The sequence below is a fragment of the Nematostella vectensis genome, chromosome 13, assembly GCF_932526225.1.
Source record: "Nematostella vectensis chromosome 13, jaNemVect1.1, whole genome shotgun sequence".
NCBI classification, from domain to species: Eukaryota; Metazoa; Cnidaria; class Anthozoa; order Actiniaria; family Edwardsiidae; genus Nematostella; species Nematostella vectensis.
In genome coordinates, this window is record NC_064046.1 from 11,779,274 (window position 1) to 11,804,288 (window position 25,015).

The 25,015-nt window shown below is 42.2% G+C and overlaps 2 protein-coding genes across 8 annotated transcripts in view; both read right to left on the minus strand.

Moving 5' to 3' along the window:
- Positions 1-11,261, minus strand: part of LOC5519444 (transient receptor potential cation channel subfamily A member 1) — a 54,449-nt gene extending 43,188 nt beyond the window's left edge. The window contains exons 1-5 of one of the 3 annotated variants that reach the window (XM_048720837.1): positions 11,011-11,261; positions 7,096-8,085; positions 4,215-4,375; positions 3,403-3,522; positions 2,394-2,664 (exon numbers count right to left, since the gene is read on the minus strand). In XM_048720837.1, the coding sequence (XP_048576794.1) occupies positions 2,394-2,664; positions 3,403-3,522; positions 4,215-4,375; positions 7,096-8,071 (1,528 nt within the window). In that variant the 5' untranslated portion in view covers positions 8,072-8,085; positions 11,011-11,261. Of the gene's footprint in view, positions 1-1,011; positions 1,055-2,393; positions 2,665-3,402; positions 3,523-4,214; positions 4,376-5,832; positions 6,153-7,095; positions 8,086-11,010 lie in introns of those variants that run through there. The other 2 variants (XM_048720838.1, XM_048720842.1) reach the window with 2 other exon arrangements.
- An 874-nt stretch (positions 11,262-12,135) lies between these two features.
- LOC116603340 overlaps positions 12,136-25,015 on the minus strand; it is a 35,499-nt gene continuing 22,619 nt past the window's right edge. For 4 of the 5 annotated variants that reach the window (XM_048720876.1, XM_048720878.1, XM_048720875.1 and 1 more), the window contains 15 exons: positions 24,096-24,244; positions 23,216-23,324; positions 22,774-22,999; positions 22,303-22,514; positions 21,631-21,849; positions 21,113-21,310; positions 20,505-20,687; positions 19,948-20,045; positions 19,341-19,577; positions 18,260-18,622; positions 17,166-17,342; positions 16,268-16,596; positions 15,340-15,607; positions 14,467-14,734; positions 12,136-14,026 (listed from right to left, as the gene is read on the minus strand). In XM_048720876.1, the coding sequence (XP_048576833.1) occupies positions 13,989-14,026; positions 14,467-14,734; positions 15,340-15,607; positions 16,268-16,596; positions 17,166-17,342; positions 18,260-18,622; positions 19,341-19,577; positions 19,948-20,045; positions 20,505-20,687; positions 21,113-21,310; positions 21,631-21,849; positions 22,303-22,514; positions 22,774-22,999; positions 23,216-23,324; positions 24,096-24,244 (3,074 nt within the window). In that variant the 3' untranslated portion in view covers positions 12,136-13,988. Of the gene's footprint in view, positions 14,027-14,466; positions 14,735-15,339; positions 15,608-16,267; positions 16,597-17,165; positions 17,343-18,252; positions 18,623-19,340; positions 19,578-19,947; positions 20,046-20,504; positions 20,688-21,112; positions 21,311-21,630; positions 21,850-22,302; positions 22,515-22,773; positions 23,000-23,215; positions 23,325-24,095; positions 24,245-25,015 lie in introns of those variants that run through there. The other variant, XM_048720879.1, reaches the window with a different exon arrangement.

The following is a 25,015-nucleotide window of genomic DNA, read 5'->3' on the forward strand; positions in this document are numbered from 1 at the left end:
GGTGGCATTTGCTAAAATGGCGTTCAATTGAATATATAGATTTTCATGTTTTGAAAGGATTGTTTGCAAGAAAATAGCACACACCGGAAAACGCTGATGGCCACGGAAGGCTTACACTTGTGCCATTTAACTACGTGTTTGATCCTATTGACATACGAAACAACCTTTAAAATTTAATTCAAACGAAATATTATGTTTCCCTGATACTTAACATTATAAATTGGCAGCTATAAAGAGAAAAATAATGTCTGGATTATTTAATAACCAAGGCTCAAGGATGTATTATGATATTTTTGTTGCTTCTCTCGCTAGCTATTTGTCTCGTCTAGTCGCGCAACTAACGCGGACGGCTGCTAAGAAGGCTTTTTGCTAACTTGTTTGCGTGAATACATAAGGGTGCTATAGAAAATACCCTCTCCTTTTTCTCTCAGATATCTTCAAGTCTTACTGTTGAATCCGTTGCATCGCGACCCGCGTTTTCAAAACACGACTTGTTTTGGTTTTCTGTTCCGTCAGTATAACCATTCTGAGGCAATTGGAGTCTCGCTTTGTGCAATTCCCTGGCTATCCTCTGGACGAAAACCAGACAGTGTCGCCACAGAAAGCCAGGCAATTGCACTAGGCGAGAGATGGCAAGAATCTGATTGGCTTAGAATAATTTGACCGGCGGAACAAGAAATTCCAAAAGACAAAATCGATGTTTTTTAAAATGCGGCTTCGCGATACAACGGATTCGATAGTAAAACGCATTTTGCTTAACACGTTTGTGATGCTGGTTACATCCTCTAAATCGAGTTCCAATGTGCCGGTCAATGCTGCGAAATAATACAGAATCCTGCTGTGGACAGGCTTTGTGTTGACTAGGCGATCAGGCAAAAACACCACAATCTTTTTGTACACAGACATAATTTCTACCAAAATACTGTCGGGGCTTCAAAAAAAATCCTTTTCAAAAAATTATCACACTTGAAAATAACGTGTAACGAGGTTTATTAAGATGGAATCTCTTACCTGTACTAAGTAGCTTGAAATCGCGCATTTTGTGATTCAAAAAGGACGGGATACGAGACGTCAAGCTTCACCGAAACGTAGGCACAAAATACTAATCACGAAAGCATACTGCCAATGCAATGTCTGTGAAATTTGCCGGTAACGTCAAAGCTAATGCATAGGGATAATATAAAAAATGACTTTCCGGTGAATTCGGCCAGGAACAATAACATTAGAAAAAAACATGGGAAAAATCGAGAGATCGCTAGAGTTCTGATGGTGAATAATTTTTAGGTTATTAGAGTAAATCAAGAGGGCATAAGAAATTTTATGCTCTCTTGAGTAAATATGATCATAAAGTTCTCACATAAAAAAAATCATGTAACTTAAAAAACCTAAAACATTACTATTTATATATGTACAATGTCGGACAGCTGGTTTTGATTAAACACATGGCATGATCCCAAATGAATGTTTTTTTTGTCAAGCTCTAATTTAATTCAGTTTATTAAAGCGTAGAACAAGAAATAAAATAATAACATTAAAAGAATGACACCATCTATAAGTGGGAGGAACTCAAAATTTCCGAGTACGTTTAACTCAGTACGTTAGGGAGCGCGGAATGGTCATTGAGGAAGTCAGCCGGCTGACTCAAGGGAAAGACTGATGAAACTGATTTTACTGTCAATCAAACATCTTTGATAAAGATGTCAGACTTCTATCATTGATGTTTATTTTGAAGTTGCATTTTTTTACAAACAAGTTTTTTGTTCAAATGTACACAATAACATTGTTGAATGATTACCATTATTTAAACAAGGAAATCATCACATTATATCACTCGCTTCATTCGCCTGCCGTTAAAACATCGTCTAACCCGGGCGCGCAGGGAAATACACCATGGGCTGTCGGCCAATCATAACGCGCGTATTTAAATATCCTATAAAGTAATCATCCATGCAAGAACTAGGCCAAGTCCTGCGGCAAAAAGCTTTATTATAGCTTTCCAACATAGGATCTATTTTATACCAAACATGCATGCAGGACATATAGAAGATAGTAAGATTTGAAGAAATTGCGTGAAAATTGTCCTTTGCTATATACCTGACAGGTGATTTTCTGTGGTGAACCAATCAGAAGAAGCCAGAACAATAGCTTTTCGTTGTCTTATATTTTACAAGGTTCCCCACATAAAATTTACCTGAAAAGCTGGATCAGACATAGTAATTAACCCTATAACAAAAATATGTTAAAATATGTGTTATCTGTATCTTATGTTATAATGGTTTGTCTTGGCCAATCAAATTTCTAGAATAAACAAAGGCATTTTTGACATGCCAGTGTGCATATCCCGTTGGGTTGCCTAGTTCTTACACGGAGCATTACTAACGATTTTTACTTACCGTCTCCCTTTGTCATCAAGCACGTCATTCGCCGAAGCGCCTCGTTTTCGTCCCGTAGAGTCGCGTTCATCTCAAGCAGGACTTCCTTTTCCGCCTCCAGGACCGAGATACGCCCACGATACAACGGCGCCATGGCGTGGAGACCAAAACTGTTCTTCCTGGGTGGGGTGGGGACGCCTAACGCTGGAGGGATGGGACGGGGTGTGTCATCATTATCGGTGTCTGAGTCGGTTCTGTGATCATCATGTGGACCACTGTATGTCAATGTGATCTAAAAAGGGGCATATGTAAACTGAATTATTGATGATCACGCAATTACTGGGTCACGTAATAGTCATGTAATAGTCAAGGGTATATAGTGGTGACAGTGGACACGCGAAAAGGTCATAGCGACGACAGAGTTACGTTAACGATGACGTAATCTATAGTCCAGCTAAGTCACACAATAAACAGTCACGCTTGATCACGCAATCTAAAGTCCCTCGAGGTCACAAAATCGATTATCGCCATCACCACAACAACGCTAGTACACAATTTCTATAATCATGTCAGGGTCACATAATAGTGACGCTTGTGTCACGCAAGTCATAGCCGCGGTAGCGGTCACTCAATCAAAGATCACCGCGTCAATCAAACATTCCATAGTCACGTTGTTTATGACGCAAGCTACAGTAAATAGCTGTATAGCAGTGGTTCACACAATTAAAAGTCACGGCACGGTCACGTATGGCCAGGGCTCTGGCTGGGTGCTGGTCACGCTATGGTCACGCATGCTATAGTGGTCACGGATAGTCACGGTTATAGTAATAATAGGCGGGAATACCGCGCTATCGCTGGGTGTCGGTTACGCTACGGTCACGCATGCTATAGTGGTCACTGATAGTCACGGTTATAGTAATAATAGGCGGGAATACAGCGCTGTCGCTGGGTGTCGGTCACGCTACGGTTACGCATACTTTAGAGGTCATACAGCAACGGTAATAGTAATGGTAGTAGCAGTCGGGTATACCGTGCCATCGCTGGGTGTGGGTTCTCCTTTCGTCTGTCTGCCACAGTAGGCCTCGACGGATTCAGGAAGCTCACCGAAAACTTGATGGGTAGAATGCCTTTTCTTTACATTTACACGTATCTGAAGGAAAACACCAATAGCATCAACACCTTGCAGGAATTGCCTGACACGATAGGACCGCTTATAGGAATAAGGGATCCTGCAGCTTGGGAGTGGACCTCCAACAACTAGAACGCGATAGTAGAGTGGGTGTCAGCTATCTGGTATCTGGTGCGGGCGCCGCCTATCAAGAGGACAAGGATCCTGACAAGATTTCTTTACTTTGGGACTGTGAATCCCTCATTTTTTTTGTTTGATTGACGACGTAAGCATCCCACCACCCCCCTCCACCAACCCCAACCAAAATTTTCAAATAACCCCCCTATTTCTATTATGCCCCCTACCCACACTTCGAGCCGAGAAAATATAACGTAACATGCTTACAAAAGAACAAGTGCTTCTTTAAATACAATAAAGACAAATAATACCATCGCTAATGCAGAGACAAGTATAATATAGATTTGTTTATAGCATCTGGGACTTTTGGAAGGAACAAAAAACTTAGTGTCAACAATAGGAAAAAGAGATTTTAAGAATGCACCTCCCTCTACTATTAGCCACGCCACCACTCCCCTCTGTTTCTAGTAAGCTCGCCCCAATCTTCAAGACAAAATAGAAATAAGCCCCAAAGGGGAATATAAGAGCTTTTACGGGAGCTTTTTTTGAGGGTTCCGACGGTGTTTGTAATAAAGAAGTAATCATACTTCACAAACCTCAGTATCTTGACAAGGCGTCTCCCTGTTGCTCTCTGGTTGAACATCGTTAGCGTTTGCGTCACGTGATATGTACGTGTCATCATACGTTCGTTCACGTGATTCTGCAGCCTTGCGGGCGTCCGCTTTGCGTTGCAGTCTTTCGTACAAAGCTTGCCGGCCTGAAAAAAAAAAATAAAAATAAAAACATTAAGATCTAAGGGGTCCATATTTTCTGTTAAGGAAGTTACAGTACTGTAAGCTTTCGGCTATGGGCCTGTAACAACGAATGGGCACGTAACGGCGAATGGGCACGTAACGGCGAATGGGCACGTAACGGCGAATGGGCACGTAACGACGAATGGGCACGTAACGGCGAATGGGCCAGTAACGGCGAATGGGCCAGTAACAACGAATGGGCACGTAACGGCGAATGGGCACGTAACGGCGAATGGGCACGTAACGGCGAATGGGCACGTAACGGCGAATGGGCACGTAACGGCGAATGGGCCTGTAACGGCGAATGGGCACGTAACGGCGAATGGGCGCGTAACGGCGAATGGGCGCGTAACGGCGAATGTACCTGTAATGGCCTATTCGTAAGCGAGTCGTTCCCCTACTGAACAGTCAGCTATTACCTCTATAAAGCAACCACTTTCCAAAGTTCTATCAAATTCGTCACTCCACGGATCGAACAGTATTTCATACTATTCTATTGCGGCCAACTCCAGGAATGCGTGGAATGCACAATATATAGCGCTTCTCGCCGTGTGTAATGATTTTAAGTCTCATCAGTGAGTATGAAAAAAACCAGCAATAGCCCCCTCCCCTCCGTCACACAGCAGCCCACCACCCCCTACCCCACGTTATACCTTTGGTGGGTTCATGAGCGATTTAGCTAGTTGTTATTTCTTACAACTTTTAATAAATTCGTTGACGAAAAAAAACATAAGACGCGAGATAAAACGTATTATCGCGATATGATGATCGGCGCCTGAGAATTTTTCATAAGGGTACTCGAGATCGTAACGTTTTACGACATTTTGTTGACTACTTTGAGGTCGAAAATAATTAGCAATATTGGACAAGAGTGATAACAATTTCATTTAAATTTGCAATTTTGACAAAATCTACCTATGATCTCCTCCTTTTTGCTGGGTTTCGATTTTCTTAAAGTAGTTATCTCTGCGACCATAGAAGGAAATCTGTTATAAGTCGACAAAATCAAGAGCGTAGTATTGAATGAGCCAATCTCTAGCGAGCATTTTTCTCTTCCCTCTAGAGGCTATTATCGAGAAAATAAGCAACGATTCAAACAGAAATGTGTACTAAGGTCAACATACGCATTCTTTATTAATTTTGATTTTTTTAAATGTCAATGTTTTTTGGGTTATGAGACTAAACGTCGTTAATTAGAAATTCAGTATCAAACATATTCAGAAATACTAAAAGGAAGTGTGACGTGACTTTGTCTACGGCTTGCTCGTATTCTGTTCTCGAGTGATTAAGCCTGAAGTATTGGGTGTACTAATATTTTGCTTACATTTTCGGGGGAACGCGTGAGCGATAGAAATAGTCACAGCAAAATACGAAAAGGCGCATCTTTATATTTTGTATGGAATGTTTTCAGCATACTTACATTTTCTGATTTGCGCACCCAAAGCCAATACTCCAGCAAACAACATACTCACAGGCTACTGACAGCATTATAGAAAAACAATTCTTTTAAGCTCCATCCAAGGAATGAAATACCGCTTTATGTCTATTATTCTTCCGTACTTTCATGAAGATTGCGCATCTCTACAAATCAATTGCATATTTTAGCTTTTTGGTGCACACATGGCTTCAAATCCTTGTTTGTTTTGCTCCTTTTTTCCAATTTCTGCATGTAATGCCATTGTAAATTTATGCGTTTCGAGGGAAGCCTAACTCCTTGGTATAATAGTGTTGAGATAATAAATAATTCAGCTAAAACAATTACTGCGATAAAGGGGGATTAGGTGCAATCAATATTCGTTCGCGGTCTCTCGACCTCTCGAAGGCATTGACTACTTGCACCTGTTACCAAGCACGGATCAAAACAAACGTTGATTGAAGGATGTCAAAAAGACGCATCTGATTGGTTGCTCCTTTTTAAAAGACATACATTCGATAAAGACTCTGGAGAACACTATTTTATGCTTGAAAAAAATAAGAATAATAACTTTATCGTAGGATGGATTGTATTCCACAGTGATTCAAGTGGATTTTGCTACTGGTACTATTTCATTTGTATATTTTACAAAATTAAGATCAAGATATTTTTTTATAGAAAAAAGATGTTTTCACACCGTCGAACGTCAAGTGACCAGTTAACGTATGGTGTCGTTTTGAAAACAAAAAAAATATATATGGTTTAATGATTTTGCCACTAAATGGAGGTCAACATGATAAAATCTTTAGTCAAGTTAAGGGAAACTGGGGCCTTTATTAAGCCACCTCTCAGATACCACTTTTGAAAAAGAGGTTTGGTTTAGAGGAGAAGGGTTGAAAAAAAAAGTTATGAAACTGAAAATGTATGCGATAATGGTTTCGAAACGTGATTTACCAGTATCAGTACCCATACCGCTTCGATCCATTGACGGAGTTCAAAGTAAATATAAAGACTGTCAAAAAAATTCAAGAAAAAATAGTCTTAGATCAAAGGCAAATACCATAATTGTCGTTTTATCGTGAAGCATTATCTTTGCCCCAGCAGAAATTCAAACTGTTTCAGTATCCCCCGAGAGTTTGAATGGGGTTCCTCTTGGTGGAGCTTAACCTCACGCAACTTACCCCTCCCCACGCATAAGAAAAAAAATGACTGGGGCTTACCCCCCAAGAAAACTACCTTGCAGGGACTTTTTCTATATAATGTACTTACCAGCATATTCACGCTCGCTACTCTCTGCTCGTCCCAGGAATCCATCCATGTCCCTTCCATATGAATCATCTGAGCCCACAGTCGAGCTGGCACTTTGAGTCAGCAGCTGTGGTATTCCACCTGATGCGTGCGCGTTTTGTGCCCATTTCTCTGGCATAGGGAACTCGTGATTGAGTTTACACGGTAAATCAACGACGAGAAACATAGTCTTGCAGTCCCGTTTAAGCCCTGGTTTAACGTCATCTGAATGATCGTCTCTATTTTTCCAAGCTTTCCAATCATTGACAATGCGCAAACTATTGACAGCACTACTGCACGCTTTGCTGTCACTCAACTTACGGACAGCCAATGAATCGCAAGTATTCCCACTAGTGACGTTGTCACTTAAGTTCCGATTGGACGCTCCTTTTATGGGCCTTAATGACAACACGTGGGGGTCACGTGGTTCAACACCTTCGTGAGAAGGCCTGGAACTAATGACGTCATTGTTGTGAGCACAATCATCACTTTCTCTGTGAAGCTTTTCGTTGACTTTTCTTTTCAAATTTGCAAGCATGGGGTGTGACAGCCTTTGAAACCACCCCCCTTTTATAGCCCCAGGCTCCCGGTGTTCCGAGCTTTTATCCACGGATTTTTCAGATACCTCTCGAAGACTTGATGTTCTAACAGGTTCCTTCTTTTGTGCAACATTACCCTTTCGAATAACAGGAGATTTATTTAATCGTGGGGATGAACGAAAAGTCGAAGTCTTTAACTTCCCATCCTTTGTTCCTGTCACTTTGGCATTAGTTGAATTTCCAAGTCCCTTTGAATTTTCTGGGATATCTGAGTATGTCGACGTGCGAAGTCTTTCGTATCGGCTACCGCGAGACCCACTATCTCTGGTCAGCGGATAAATGCATGAGCGTGGACGCCGGGGGGCACACGTCACGTGACTTTTAACTGCTGGTTCTCTCTCAATTCGCTTGTTTGACATCTTGCCAAATAGAACTAGAAAAAAACGACAATTCAAACGATTAGAGATGCAATAGTGTTATTCATGTTGACGGGACAGTAACTTTGTGCCTTTCCGGATGATAATTTGCAAAGTTGGGGAGGGGGGGGAGACGAAATCTCCCTCTAAACAATCACACAAACAATTAAAACAAAGAACTATATAAAGAAAATTGACGTACAAACTTCGTATAAAAAGCTCTGCCGAGAAAGGTGCAGATAAAAGTTAAGCCAGTTAGCCGCGAATAAATTGTGAGCAGAAAAAATCGGTAACTGTAATTAGTATTTTTACTAACCAGCTTCCAATAGGCGCCCGCTTCGAATTAGCGCACCCCTTCCATCAAAGCTTTTTAGCACCCACAAGTTACACTTTTTATCATTTAAATATGTTGTTTCTAAGGCCCCGTCCACACGTATACAGAATCGAATGAAACCGCAACTTTTTCTTTCCGTAATCGAAAAGTTTCCCGTCCGAACGCAGCGTAATCGTTTCGTAATTGCCCGTCCACACGTATACGGTGATTCCGTAATCGCTCTAGCTTTACAAGTTGCGACGCCATCTTGTCTTATTCTACGGTTAGAGACTGGGTACGATTTTGACGTCATCGTAATTTTAAAAAAACGTAGGAAGAAACCACCGGACAGCCTCTATCTGCTGGTGTACGTCGGACCTTGTGGTCTGAGTCGACAGTTGATTAATTAATGTATACGCCCTACGCCCTAATAATAACAACCACAAAAACTCCCGTCGCATCCCCTTTGTCACTACCTATAACCCTACACTACCTAACATCAACAACATAATCCGTAGAAACTACAACCTTCTACTCTCGTCTAAGCGATGCCATAAGGTTTTCACTGAGCCCCCTCTTGTCGCCTTTCGCCGCTCACCTAACCTCCGCGACATCCTCGTTAAAGCCAAGCTACCTTCCGACCGCTCTCCCACCAACCAACCTCCCGGTGCTTTCCGTTGCGGAAAAAACTGCCTAACCTGCCCCTATATTAGAACCGATGGCATGACAAGCTACACATTTTTCTCAACAGGTGAAACACGACCTATAACCTCCCACATAACCTGCAATACTAAAAACGTGATTTATATGATTCAATGTAACCGTTGTAACCTTCAATATATTGGGGAAACTAAACGTAAATTAAAAGAACGCTTTAATGACCACCGCAGAACTGTAGACTCCCAATCTCGATCCATACCAACCCAAGCCGCTGAACACTTCCTAAAACCTAACCACTCCGCTTCTGACATAGAGCTCATACCTATTGAAAAAATAAGAAATAACCGCGACTCCATTCTCAAAGCAAGAGAAGCCACACTGATAGCTCGCGCTGGCACTCTTGAACCCGGTGGCCTCAACCGGCGTGAAGAAACCGTTTAGCTACTTAGTAATCCACACCACCCTATTTACCATCTTCCATAAGTCACTCCTTACTCAATTACTATTTTTACCTTTTGTTAGTTAATCATCAATGAACTTTGTACATATACTAGCTGTAACATGCCATTGTAACTCATTTATAACCTGAAGAAGGCAGTTGTTGGCCTGCCGAAATATCGTTCTAAAAAATATAAATCTGCGTTGGATTCAACCGTCCACACGTATACGGAATCGTAGCGTATTCATTTCGTTCCGCTCTCGTTTGTGGATTCGAAAAGTTGCGGATCCGCCAGCGTAATCGTTGTATACGCGTGGACGATAGCCGTATCCGAAACAAAAAAGTTGCGGATCCATTCGATTCCGTATACGTGTGGACGGGGCCTTGGTGGTTTAGCATTAATTTTGTATTAAAATACTTTACGATCGAACATTCATGAAACGTTTTACTGGTCTCTAAGTCAAGAAAAATGACATCTTTCCCACGACATACAACCGGAATGACGTTGAATTCTGAACTCTTTACATTGTCACCGGTGAATTTCAATTTCGACAAGCTAAAAGTAGGGCTTCGAACTTTCAACACAAATCACCTTGGCGCAAATCCTAATATACTTTTTACATAAAGTATTCATCAAAAAATCTGGGTCTATGGAAACAACATGGAATAAAAAATACCTTTAAAATAACAAATAGGAAACATAATCTCTTAATTTATTTGTATTTGGAAATATCACATCAAATCGCTAAAATCTTGCTGTAACTGATGTAATTTGTCAAAGTGTTAACACCATTAGACCAATTGTCAGCGCGCAAAAACCATCGCCGCATTTTTCGGTTTTGTAGATTAATTATTGATCATATTACTATATCAAAACATAAAAACAACAGCTTTAAATTCTATCCTTATAGAAAAACACAATAGTTTATCGAACTTTAACCATTAATAAAATTATCTATTCAACTAAACCTTTTTGTGGTTACATTAAAATAGGAGATTCGATAAAAAATTAAGAAATATAAAATTCCCTGGATGTTTTAAGAGGCTTTGAGAATAAAACAAATGTGAGGAAAAGGTAGGTAAATGAAATAGGCTTAAATCAATAGGTCCCATAAACCTACGAAAATAAGGACACTTCATCGAGAAACCTACTCGTATATTATTTTGAGTAGTTACTTTGAGTAAAGTATATCAAAATGAAAAACATATCTTACAGAAAACCGATAAATTTAGGGATTTGTTTTTTGACTGCGCAGGCTTTTAGATTGTTAAGCTAAGATTTATTCAATAACAAGTTGTTGATCTTGTGTTTATTGCAGTCGAATGTCTTTCATTACAAGCTTTGAAGCTGCGATGTTTGGCATTAATACAATGCAGTAAGGCCCAAATGTTTAGCTTAGTACATCAAGTAATTATAAACTGATAGGTATAGATACCGGTAATATTTGATAAACACTGTCTTAAAGTAAAGCAAGTGATATAAAAACACCTACAGTTTGTGCAAGGAAGATGTAAACGAGGTTAACTCACCGCTTTAGGCCATTTGGGATAACTGGAATTCTTGAATAGCTCAACCATGAATTTCACACAAGAGTTCGTCGGTTTTGCCTCGATTCATTCCCCTCTCAATACTCCAAAAGATTAAGAGTTGAGAGTATTAATTCTAAATGTGGGTTTACAGTACTTTTGTAGATTGTTTATGGGCTCCAAAACGGAGCCAAAGTTCGAGGACAACAGCTAAATGTTGTCATTCATTCTGCGAGGTTGTATTCGAAAAGGTCACGGTCGCGCGCTGTTTGGCGCCTGAACACCGTCACGCCATGACAGTGTAACACCAGAAAACCATATATGGTAAAAGTTCATGTTCGCGCGCTGTCTCTGGCGCCTAAACCCGTCACACTATAAGATTTCCAACCTAAACATACCTTAGAAGCAGTATTTACGGTAACTTGCTCAAAATAAAATATGAAGTTTATCGCTGCCAAGATCTCCACACGCGCGTTTCCATGTTCAATTCCATATGGTTCTTTGCGCCGCGGTAACTCCCCCCCCCCCCCCCCCCCCAATAAAAAGAGGTTTGTTTCACTAACTAAAGGCCCCCTCTTCAGGTTAGAATTGAAAGGGATGCTCGTCGGGAAATTCGAAAAATACCCGTAATTGTAAGAGAAAAGGCTGTTTTTTTTTTCTGATATACCCCCCTAAAATACCTGAGACCCGATTTTTACCCCTAAAAATACGACGAGCATACATGTGAAGAACCCCCCCCCTAAAGCCAGGAAGAATGCAGTTTCACCGCCCAAAACGATCCACAGATGCAGTACGTTCAACCAAAGAGGCCTATCGCACCGAGGATGATGTAGAGTGGATTCCCTCTATCCCGGTTCCCTATGCCTTTATTCTTCAACCCTCCCCAAAAGAATGTGTCAAATCTAACGCCAAGCACCACGGAAAGCCTAAAATTCCTCCTACAAAATGAACCTTTCGCCACATAATTACCTCTTCCCGAAAGAACACTGCGCGCAATCTATATTTTAGCATTTTTTTTTTTGGCTCCTCCATCTGTCACGAAATCAACAGACATGTCTCAGCTGTGTTTGTTTTTGTTTCCGGGATATTAGGGTAACTGGTGTCAGATATCAAGAGAGCAAACAAGTCTTGTCGAATAGACATTTTTATTACATTCAAAGTGCATGGTGCTACATTCAGTTGCCGCGAGGAATGGGGAGGTAGAAGGCACGATAGTGTAAAGGTTTTGCGCTTGATATTACTGAATATAGTAAAAGGTCTGACAGCCTCGGGGCCCAGCTGTCTTTTCGGGCGCTTTTAGGACCCCCCCCCCCCCCCCTTTTACGTCTTTTCGGTGTGGCATTTTTGCAGCCAAAAACTAAAACGACGAATCCTGTACGAGCATGGGAGGAGGCGTAGGGGGGGGGGGGGGGGGAGAGATTCTTCTGAGCGGCCACTGTTCTAAACGTGTGTTAAAGAAGATCCTTGGACACAGGGGAGGTAGATTGGGTGGATACCCACCCCACTTTTTGAGCAAAAAAAATTGAAAATTCACTTTGAAGAAACTACGGAGAAGGTACTGTCCATGTGCCATCGCCTGCTTGACTTTGCTGACGCGACAAATTCAATTCAGCTTTAAGTATTGTTAGATCTATGTGACCTACCAAGAACCAGTGGATCGGTTACAGGCCGCCTATCCGGCCACTATCCACCACCTATTTTGAAATCCTGGACCCGCCCCTGGAAAAGTTAACATCCCTTCATAGCGTCCGCGAGGAACGCAGCAGGAACTCATGATATCCTATCGGATCCTTTTTCTCCTTACTAAATATTTCGCTTGTGTTAAAACTCCGTGCAAACGCCAGAATTACTGGCAAAAACAGCCAGAATAACGGAGTCCTGAAATTTTGGCGCTGTTTCTTTACGCCAGGTTTTTAGGCGCTGTAAAGTTTTTCGCCAGCAGGTCCTTCCCTTGTGGCCGTTTGCATGAGGCTTCAGATAAATGTGCAAGTGCAACGTCCTTATGCGGGATGCGTTCGATTCCCGGTTAAGCACATCAGTACGCTTAGCTATGAACGACAAAGAGGTAGCACAATGCTCTCCCAAGAATCGTTGCGCATTCGATCCAGGGACGCGAAATCACACTATACTTTTTGACTAGCTACGGAAACATATGGTGTATCTTATTTCATTTACTAAAGCCATTCTCCGATGAAACCAGTTAGGCAAGTCAAACCAGTCAGTACTATGAAACCATTTAGACAAGTCAAACCAGTGAGTACTATCAAACCTGTTTTAGGCCATTAAAACCAGTCAAAACTGCCAAACATGCCAGTCAAACTACGGTCAATCCTGTAAAGCCAGTTAAACCAGCCAGTCCGACCAAACATGTTGGGCCTAATGTGGAAATAAAAAGGGGTCAATCTCTGTGTCGTTTCTGTCTCCGTTTCCGCGGAGACTGTTGAAACGAGTAGAGCATAAGATGTACCAGACTCGACAATTACCCTGAGAGCCAGCAGCTAGTCGCTGCCAGGCTTTAAACAATACGCCGAGCGGTACATCGTAACAGACCATAGCCTCTTCCCCTTCCGTCGGCACACATTCGTCGCGCTTTCGTTTTTTCGAGAGGTGAGGTTAGGTGAGGTGAGGTGACGTCAGGTGACGTGAGGTGAGGTGACGTGACGTGACGTGAGGTGAGGTGAGGTGAGGTGAGGTGAGAGAAAGTGTGGAACCCAGAGTACAGCACACGAGAAATTGGAGTTAGAAAAGTAGCCTACCAGCTGGCTCTTATTCGAAGCATTGGCCTGCAAGCGCGCCACAGGACTCGAAATTATTCGAAAATAAAACACTTCCGAATAACCCCGAATGAGAGCCGTTTAGCAGGGTATAAAATAAAGGGATTGATTTTGTTTGGCTGTCACTCTATATGGATTTGATGAGACGGTATGCAGTGCGGCGTGACGAGAAGGCGACGTGACGTGCTGTAACGCAACGTAGCGTGACTATTCTGAATCCGGTGTACCAGGGAGCGAGACGTTATCTGCATCAAGAAAGTGATATCCATTAGCCAACATACATGGAGGGGAAAGGGATAGTAAAAAAGAAATCGTGGACATCCTTTTCAGCAAACATAAAGAGATCAGAAAGAGAAGTGCAGAAACCCGCCCATGCAGAATTTTTTTCAGCTCGCTCGGTCATAATTGCTATTAGGACATTACATACCATATTTTGAAGTCTGCTTCAATCATTTTTTTTTTCGCTTTCTGTCGCCCTAGAACTGGGTACGTCGAGAATTTACATGTAGATTCGCAGGAATTCGTGTTAACTACGATTTTACAGGACGCCATATTTAAAATAGAGCCAGGCCCTAGCGTATTTTGAACATCACAGGTTTCCCGTGCGCTCGCCCCAAGATCTCTTAGAACATTTAGAAAAACGACATGTGCACATGGATATGTTTCGTTGTCACCGCCCACTCACCATAAGCGCCTTGTATCTGCGCTGGCTCCCGTACTTGCTGAACGGGATTGCTAGGCCATTGATGTACATCCAGGCTTTTGACCTTTGTCTTTGCCTCAGGCCCTCTTTGCTTCCTTTTTACCAACACAGCGGCAATGACGATGATAGCAACCACCAGTAGACTGCCCACCGCAATGGCAACGATGAACTCCGCACTAAGACCGGTCGACTTTGCAGGGGCGGCAGTGATTGCTGGCTTAGCAGTTGTTGTTTGACCCTCAGCAAGGACCTGAATGGAATGAGAACAGTGAATGCACAAATCTGCTTTTGTGCAGTTTTTATACACCAGAGGCGGATTTATGGGTGGACCGAGCGGGCCCAGTCCCCCTATTTTCAGATATTTGGCTTAAAAATAACAAGTATAATATAAGGAAATACACGGAAGAACATTGAATCCGCTCCCCCTTTCTTAAAATCCTTGCCTCGCCCCCCCCCCCCCCCCCTCCCCTTTTTGGAGCTCCTGTATCTGCCCCTAAGCCCTTTAAATACAGACTGCTAGCCGTCTCTCATTTGCCAGAAAGTCCCAAAATCAGGCGCGAAAATGGAGTGATGGAGTGAGTGAGAAGGCGCAAGAAATCGCCAAAAGAAGAATTGTGCTTTCAGCCGACCTCAATGGAAACCTGACCCCAAGAGTGCCTACTACATGTTTGTTATTACGGACTACGGACGCGAAAGGACTGACTGGCTCACAGGCTATTTACATAAAGATATTGCATTGTGTTGTTCTGTGTTGTGTTAAACATAAGCCTATATCAGTTCACACGGACAATGTTTTTAATAGGCGTAAAAAGAAGCCAACCGCAGTTCGCGCGGACAATATTTTGAGATATATACCTTAAATGACGCTGTGTCCGCTACAAAGACTTCGCCGCTCGCGAGCGTAACGGTCAAACTACCGCTAGTCACCAGCCCCTCCAGCGTAACCTTCAGGTCTTGCACCGTCGTACCATTTGCGCTTGGTGCCAAGGTGAAGGATACGATAATGCTTCCTTCCTTGAGGGTGACGTCGGTTATACGGAACTCTGGCACGTTCAGTTTGACAGCCATGGAGGCTTGGAAAGAACGGGTAAAGGTGGTCTTACCGGCTTCGTCCTTCGGGAAGCTTAAAATAAAGGAGAATTAGTCCCCCAAGACAACATCTGTGAAATAATCACAACACCATGGCGTTCTTTTATTTACGTCACACCATCATCAATATCACCAAGCATACCACCGTTTTCACGAGCAACAATCCTAAATGCTCCGTGTAAAGGTACGGTAATGCGAGCAGCCAAATCGTACAACTTTTGTGACAGCATTGCTCCAAAAAAAGGTCAAAGGCGATGTTGCGCGTTTTACTACCGGCAAACCAACTTTTGTCGCAGCAATATTTTTGCAACTTTTTTGCAAATGCTGCCACACAAGTTGGACGATTTTGCTGCTCGCCTTACCGTACCACAGGTCTAACTAAGCAACCTAACGGCCTTACTAATGAAAGAAATGTGATTGGCCAAGACAAAGTAAAAATAATAACATAAGATAGACATAGCACAACAATTCATCTCATCATCAGCAACATTTAATCTAACATCATGGGCAACAAAATCATCACCACCACCATTCAGTAGCGGTACCTCAGTAGTATCTCCACTTAGCCGGGCGACCTCTATTAACCTGCCAACTCACCTAGCTTCGAAATGTGACTGCATCTATTAAGCTCAGTATGTGTTCCACTGAATATTCAATATCATCATCGTCATTATCCATCATCAAATATACTCACGGAGCTGGGAATTTCACTTGTACACGGGCCGGCTTCTCTGGCGGGCGCACCGTCTCAGTCGTGCTCCCAACGATCGTCGGTGTCGTGTCTGTCATCACCTCAGTTGACGACAACACCTTTCCAGTGGTGGTAGCGGCCTCGGTGGTTGGTGTGGGCTCGGCTGCAGCGGCCGCTTCCTTCTGCACCTCTAGCGGGACTGAGAACACGGCAAAGTGGCCGAGCAGGGGGGAACTGCAGTTCGCGTACACTTGTCCCGTTTCATTGATCAAAAAGTGGGTTGTGACATCGGTGAAGGACCACGTGGAAGAGACTTTGTCCCACACATAACACTGAGAAAAACACACGGGATAGAAAGGATGTTTAGAACAAGGTCCGCAAAATTTTGTCATCGTGCTCAGGACATTTTTTCGTTATTTTTCGCGACATCAAAGAGGAGGGAAGAGAGCGCTTTGAATTTCCTCTAAACTGTGATCTGGATACACAGTCTTACCATACATTAAGGAAATAAAAAGAAGGGAAACAAGAGGGTGAATTAGATCCACGGCGCCGGAAACATGATATTAACTTATAGTTACATAAACAATAATTAGTTACTTCCCTATTGAATCATTCTTAAACTCCGGGCCCAGCCCGTATTATTATATGTTCTCCTTTTTCACCAAATAAAAGCCTGGCTGATCTTAATCTACATGTTCTTATTTGCGGGATTTTACTGTATTTCTTCCAGCAATAAGTCTTATTAAAACGGAAAATTTGGAGTACCAATTTTTTGATGGACTATATTTGATACTCTGGTTAACAAACGCGACTATTTGGGAATTTTGCAGATTTTTTCCGCAATGCTCGTATTGTCTGCTCTGTAGTTCTAAAATTAAACACCATGACTAGGGCCACTTACCATGGGGGTGAAATCGTTGACCGGCATGTTGCGCAACGGAATCTTCATATTAATTTGATTGGACAATTTTGAAATCACTATGGCAGCCAGGGTCTCTGGGTTAAAAAGCTTCATGTAGATGACGTCACTGAGACGGGCGTACTGCCAAACTGCACGAGCCAGGAGGTCATGATTCATCTAGAGGTAAGCAAGCTAACATTTAGATGATTGACGCACAAGCTTTTTACTCTGTTTTCTACACTGACGATTGATTATGGGCTTTGGCTCATCAATGTTGTTAGAATAAATATGGACGTGATTTTTATAAGAAAGACCACACAAAAAATATAAAAAAGTAAATGAAATGATTAGGGAGTTAGGGACCTTTAAGTCAGTTCCACTTTTGGTCGCGCGCACATTCTGCGCAAGTTTTAAACAAATTAAACGGGCACTCAGCCTCAATAACAACACTACCGTGTTTTGTTTGAGTGTCTCTATATCAACACTACCTCAAAAACAACACTACCGTGTTTTGTTTGAGTGTCTCTATATCAACACTCTCTCAATAACAACGCTACCGTGTTTTGTTTGAGTGTCTCTATATCAACACTCTCTCAATAACAACACTACCGTGTTTTTTTAGTGTCTCTATATCAACAGTACCTCAATAACAACACTACCGTGTTTTGTTTGAGTGTCTCTATATAACACCCCCTCAATAACAACACTACCGTGTTTTGTTTGAGTGTCTCTATATCAACACTACCTCAATAACAACACTACCGTGTTTTGTTTGAGTGTCTCTATAGCAACACTACCTCAATAACAACACTACCGTGTTTTGTTTGAGTGTCTCTATAGCAACAGTCTCTCAATAACAACACTACCGTGTTTTGTTTGAGTGTCTCTATATCAACACTCTCTCAATAACAACACTACCGTGTTTTGTTTGAGTGTCTCTATAGCAACAGTACCCCAATAACAACACTACCGTGTTTTGTTTGAGTGTCTCTATATCAACAGTAACAATGAGCGCGCGCATTTCGGCATGCACCGCGAGTGCAAGTATGGCACTAATCGCAACTGATGTTACAAGTTTTTTTTTCTAATCAAACCTGTGATGACACAACACATGCGCCACTGCATGCCTCCGCTGAACAAGTCCAACTGGCATACTCATCTTGCAGTGACTTTCCCAGGAGAGCATGCGCACTCAAGGTCACATTCTTTGTGCAAGCCTGACAGCTGAGCGGCGTCATGTTGCTGTCAATCAAACTGAAATCATTCTTCTCGCTTCTAAGGGTTCCTAGGTCAGCGGATTCGGCAGTGACCGCGGGTTGGCCTACAGATAACCCTTTGCAGAGGGACGTTCCAAGCTCGTCAATAATCTCAATGAACTGGTCTTTGACGGTCAGCGCGGGGGAATCGAAATCGTCCACTGATAGTAAGCTTTTGTAGATATCCATGACGGCTTCCACCTGAAAGAATCAAAAGGAACCTTTATACGGAGGCAGTGAAACGATGGCCCGCGGTAGGCCGTTGAGACGGAAGCCTGAGTGCGGAGCTCCAAATAAACATTTAAGCGGAGTCTTTCGGAAAAAGGCGCGCAAAATTTACGTTAATGGGGAACTCGCAAGCTTGTTTTAAGAAAATCTACTAAAAAAATGTAAAAGTGTGTAACAAAACAACGTAAAATCTTCCTGATCACGACCAAGCGTAATGAAATGAACCAGCTATCCGTACAAAGAATTATTTCAAAGGATCTTGCAGATTTATATATGAGATTTCAAGGCTTGAGAAAAGGTACACAGCCTTTACCGAAATATCAAAGTACTATTTTCAATCAATTTCAATTTGCTCGATGTAGGGCGTGCAAACCACAATATTGTATTGATCTGAAAGATCGAAGGTCATTTAGTGAACCCCGCGCGCTGAGCGCAATAGAAACATAAGCGGAGCTATCTCAACAAGGGCGCGTACAGAGCTCAAGAGACATTCACCGTGAAGAGACCTCTCGACCCTGTTTACCTTAGCCAATTCGACGGTAACTAACTCGTAAGCCACGGCCTCTCTGCCCCCCCCCCCCCACCCCCCCTTCACTCCATCCTTTGTCCCAACTCCATGCCGCTTTTTACTTCTACCCACCCCTCCTTCAGTTTCAGTGCTTCCCTCGCTTTACCCTCACGGCTTGTGTACCTCAGCGGCTGTTTTCTCCACGACGGTAGACTCCTCTGTGGCTCGCCGCCTCCTTCGCCCCTCTTGACTCGACACTGTTGGCTTAACAGCATTGAACACGCTGTCAATTAGCTGTTCTTCCTCGTCCATGCTCAAGAACTCACTAGCTTGCTTGCCCTTTAGGGTTTTCGTCAAACATTCGAGTGCAGACTTTTGTGTCTCATCGTCTGACGGGGACGAGAGGAACCGCTTTGTGATCTGCAGAATAGAGAGAGCGCGTACAGACTACTATGAGGAGCATACGCTCATAAATTCTAAGCAACAAAAACATTACGGCTTATTGCGCAGAATTGGCGGACATTTATCGTGTCACGTGACACAACTGAGCACACGTAATTCGAATCTGATGGAAAGGCAAGGTAAACCAGTAAAATGAGGAAGACGGCCTTCAGGCAAAAAGTGAATATTTTCATTGACACACATATTGATAATTTCCGAATCACTTAATTTCACCGCAAGATTCGACTTATCAGAGACTATGATTACCTGGTACAAAATATGTTTCTAACAAATTTAAAATGTGATTGACGGAGGTGGGAAGCAGTTTACCATTTTTAAAATTGCTGACCTGGTTGGTGGCGGTTCGTCGCATTTGTTTGACTGTTTCCAGCATGTCGTCGTCAAGGGTATTGATTTCAAGCAACTTTTCATAGCTCGACAGCAGACCTGTCAATCAAATCATGAAACCATCAGTCATGAAATAATCAAACAAATCATTAAGTCTATTGGAACATTTTTGGACAGACTTTTTTTGGTTTCTTGGAGCTGGTTTGGCTTTGGGGCAAAGGTACTTGAAACAAACTACAAAAAACTAATACGACAAAGGGGGGATGAGTTCTCCCGCATCTCTGTCAATATGTTTCTAAGACTCCCATGATGCAGTGCAAGCATGTAAATTGGCCTAAAAGTGGCAGATCGCTTCTTATTTTGGTGTTAGCAGTATTTATTGTGGCTGATGGCTGTAAAATGGGACCTGATGGTGGAGCGCAATAAAGTTGTGACTTAATCTTTGTTTGCTTGTCTCTACTAGTAGCATCATTGGGTCAGTCCGTCTGTCCAAAAATAATAAATAAACCAATAAATCAAGATTAATCAGATTAATCTTTTTTTTACTGTGCCACTCACTCTGTGTCGCATGAATATCTCCCTTCTCAGTGCTCTCTACGATTCGCTGTTCAGCGGATGCCACCTCCTCGACATCCGGGACTCTAGGATGCACGGTAACCGATTGTCTAGCTGTGGAGCATGCACCGGAGTCATCGCAGACTTTAACTTCAAACTCCAGTTTGTCAGAATCTTCTGGATCACCTGATAAGCATAAATATGATAAATGTTACTGGAGATGAGTAGCACGTGGCCAACAACCAACAAATTAATAAATTAATAATCAATTAGCTCTCCAAAAAATCAAAATGACAAAAAGGCGGCTGACTATCTTGATGTAAATCGAAATGGTGAACAGGTTTCTACTCCTGTGTATAACACCGAGCTTCCCATGCTAAAATTTCTAATAGTTTCTCAGCTTCCTGAATGATAAATAACTATGGAAAACGAGTTTATTCATTGATGGCTTTCCTAGATTATTTGCAAGATTTAAAGGCAATCCCCCTATATTTGCTATTAGTAACACATATCTATGGCAGATTTCCAAATAAAGTGAGATTACCCATATAAGGGCAATTTAAAAGTTGACACCTTGTATAATGAATTTCAATAATATGTTAAAGGATTACCTGCCATGAGTATTGTATTAAAGGTTTTATCCGTTGACGGTGGCCCAAGCGACTTTGGTTCCTTTCTTCCCGTATCCGTCTTCGACAAGCACCGAATTTCGTAACTCTTCAGCGGTTTATCCTCCCATCCTTCCGTGGCAGCAAAAGTAAAGGTGGTGTTTCTTGCCACTCCTTCCGCTGGCTCTATCGACAGTAAACCTATTCACAGAATATTACAGATTTCATTTTTAGTTCCTCTGCTCCGGTTAGAGCCCCAGGGGGGAGGAGAGAGGATATTGTGGCGTTCATTACAAACAAATAGGCATAAAGGCCTTAAGCAATACAAAAAGCACGCACCCCTCCCATCAAATCACTCATTTACAGATTTCATTGTTAGTTCCTCTGCTCCGGTTAGAGCCCCAGAGGGGAGGGGAGGGGATACTGTGGCGTCTATTACAAGGAAATAGGCATAAAGGCCTTAAGCAATTCAAAAAGCACGCATCCCTCCCCTCAAATCCCTCTTTTTCTATACTCCTCACCCGCTGTAGGACGATCAATAGTTTCCAGTTCCCCCTCGGCCTTGGCTATTACGTTGCCATCTTGGTTACGGGCTTCAAGGCCGAATGCATATTTCGCGCCGTTGTTAAGAACACCTTCTCTTAATACCAGATGTAATCTTTTGGCAGAATTCCCTTTGACTTCAGTACTTAACTTGTTGTAGGTAGTACTATCCCCATCCAGAACAAGGTATGAATAGCCTAAGGAAAGTGATAAACGTTCAGATCAGGCACACGTAATAACAAAAGAGCATAAGATAAGAGAGGGACTCTTTGGTATTACCCGCGCGCAATGTCGATTCCCATCCTGGTTATTTTAATTATCCCCACCCCACCGCGGCTCGTAAGGATTTGTTACTTTTATTTTGTCCTACTCCCCCCGGGTTGCGTGTTGTTGTTTTGCCAACTCGATAGAAATGAAAAGAAATCATGTTAATTACCGAGTAAGAAGAAAACGTCTAGCTTTTGTAAGCAAGATTAGAAAAAATATCTTATCTTATGCTCTCTTGGTAATAACTATGTTACGGAAATTGTCGTTTTATCTCGAATATTCGTTTATAGTGGTACTTTTTGTATTCTCGTGGCGTATAACAATTTGTATAATCGTATAATTTTTTGTAGCTCTTATATCTTATACAACCTCATGAGCCTTACCATCTTTCTCAATGCTATACCAGACCACTTCAATACCCTTTGGTACAAGGTTCTTAACACTCGCGCTGATGTGCGCCACGTCGTTTGGGTTCACCTTGTCACTAGGAGCAATCATTTTGATGGTGGGGACTCCCACTTCTCCCCGTATTCTTATCCATGTTAGACTGTGGCAACTACGTGGGCCTTTTGTGACAGTCAAGTTGAAGCGATAACTACAGAAATAACAAGGTTGTCTTTTGTTACACCTATTGATACAGGAATTGACACAAATGAATGGGTTGCTTTTTCACGAAAACAAAAAAAATTATTATTTAATTTTTATTTATTCACTCACTCACCTACTCACTCATACACTCACACACTCACCCACCCACCAAAAACTCAAATCAGAAATAAGAATGGGTTTTATAAATCCAAAAATGTGTTATTATTTTCATGGTTTTAATTTTTTAAAAGATCTACTGTACTGACCGTGCGGGCCTGAGACGTGAGACGTTCACTGATGTCTTGATATCATTTGCGATGGTAAGCCACTGGAATACCCCGTCATCATCCTCATAACTGCAAAGCGACCCTTCCTGATCCTCGCACGTCCAGAAGACTTCCAGGGGGGTGTCGACATCGTTATCTGGGTCGGCAACCTCACCGGCAAACTCTACCAGAGGAGTGTCCCGACCAAAATCACGAAAACGTGTGCCTGGGAAAGAAGAGGGGGTGAAATGTTTCAAGGCAGAAATGATGCAAATAGGCAAATACAACCTCATCCTCGGGAACCCTGGGCGTCGAGGTCACAGGCGCGAGAACGTGGCGGAACAAGGCCGGCGGAGGGGTAGGGGGTTGGAGAGGAGAGAAAGGATGGGGGAGACGTCTTCTCGCTTCTTCTCGCAGTATTGTCCTGATAATAAATACTTACCTAGTGAACATTTCAGAGGCTTGCTAGGTATGATGACCTTTATGCTAGTGGATGCTGTCTGGCTTTCGTTTTGTGATGTTATCACCACCCTCGCAGTAAATGTATAGTTCTAAAAGGATAAACAAAAGGCACAATTGTCAGACAAGTGTCAGACCAAGACGGGCAACTGAGATTGTAATAATTTGGGATTCCAAAAAACATTTTATTCGATATTGGAAGACAAAGTATGTGGAGAAATATGAAAATAAACACCTAAATTTTTTTTTTCTTTCTTTACTAAAAGGATGCAAGGGAAAAAGAAAAAAAAATTCTTAAAAAAGCTGATGGAAATGTATGGAAATATACGCATTCCCAGACTTGATATTTTACAGGGATGTAACAGGGGTGGCGCACTGGGGGCCCCAATATTTTCAAACATCACAAGAAAATGACCAGTAGGGGCGTGGTTGTGCTCCCCCCCCAATATTTTCTTAATGTTTCTGTATTGCCCCCCTCCCCCATATTTCGAGGCAGGCTACGGACCTGTTTTACTGGGATGGCAAATGGCGGCTGACGGGAGACTCTTATTAACAGTAAAGTGCGTGTCTTATTTAGATAGCTACCAAGGTACTACAGATCATGCATGGATAACACTAGTTAAAGCCGCATTTTCACCAGATTTTTAACGGAAAACGCGAAAATATATCGTAATTTTAAAAGCAGCGTGTCTATTGGAAGTTTCTATGAGGATGTGATTGATGTTTAACAGCAGATTACCTGTTTAATAGCGCGGATTCTAATCTTCTTCTTAACGGTTGTTTCAGTCGGCGCTCAGAAGTAAACTGGTGACAATGCGGCCTTCAATAGAAGGTGTTGCAAGTGCTGTTATTCTTTGCCTTACCTTTCCTCCCTTAAGCTCTTTTCGCGACACCTTTATAAAAGGATTGCCATCACTCTTCAGGTTAACCCTATCCTTGTCATCGCACTCGAAAAAAAACTCATATTTCCTCTTCTTATCAGCTCGACCACATTTGGACACTTCAGGTCGCACTGGAAACGAAACAAGCCTTAAAAGTTGGAATCCAAACATTTACCTTTTAGAAGCCTGGTCAACCACACCTTTGTTATTGTTATCTATAATATCATAAGACAAATCAAGCAATAGTTCATACTTATTACCAAACTCAATCGAAAATTCCGCAACAGCGTCACCAAACCAGAAAATGAAAATGGATACTTTCTCATACTATCATTTCGCTAGGGTGATAAAATGGCGGATAACACAGCTTTAAGCTTACTGTATACCCTAAATCTCACCCCATATACATCCTGCCTCGTCCCAAGCTTGCCTTATGTTACATAGAGTGATTTATCCCCCACACGGCACATTTTCCCACACCAGGGCCGTACCAAGAGGGGGGGGGGGGGGGGGTGCAGGGGGTGCGAACGCACCTCCCCCCCCCCCCCCCCCCCACAACGGTCCACTTTCGGTTCTCAATACACGTGCTATTATTTGTAGAGAAAACTATTAAGCATCAGCTAGATAATAATAATATAATAATAATCGATTTTTATAGCGCCACTTCTACTATGAATCCAGTGGCTCTTTACAATATAAAAACTACTAACTAAACTAACTAAAAATTAACTAACTAACTAACTAACTAACTAACTAACTAACTAACTAACTAACTAACTAACTAACTAACTAACTAACTAACTAACTAACTAACTAGCTAGCTACCCTACACTAACTAACTAACTCATAGCATCTCAAAATACACTTGATATAAGAAATATAGTAAAAACAGCAAACAATTC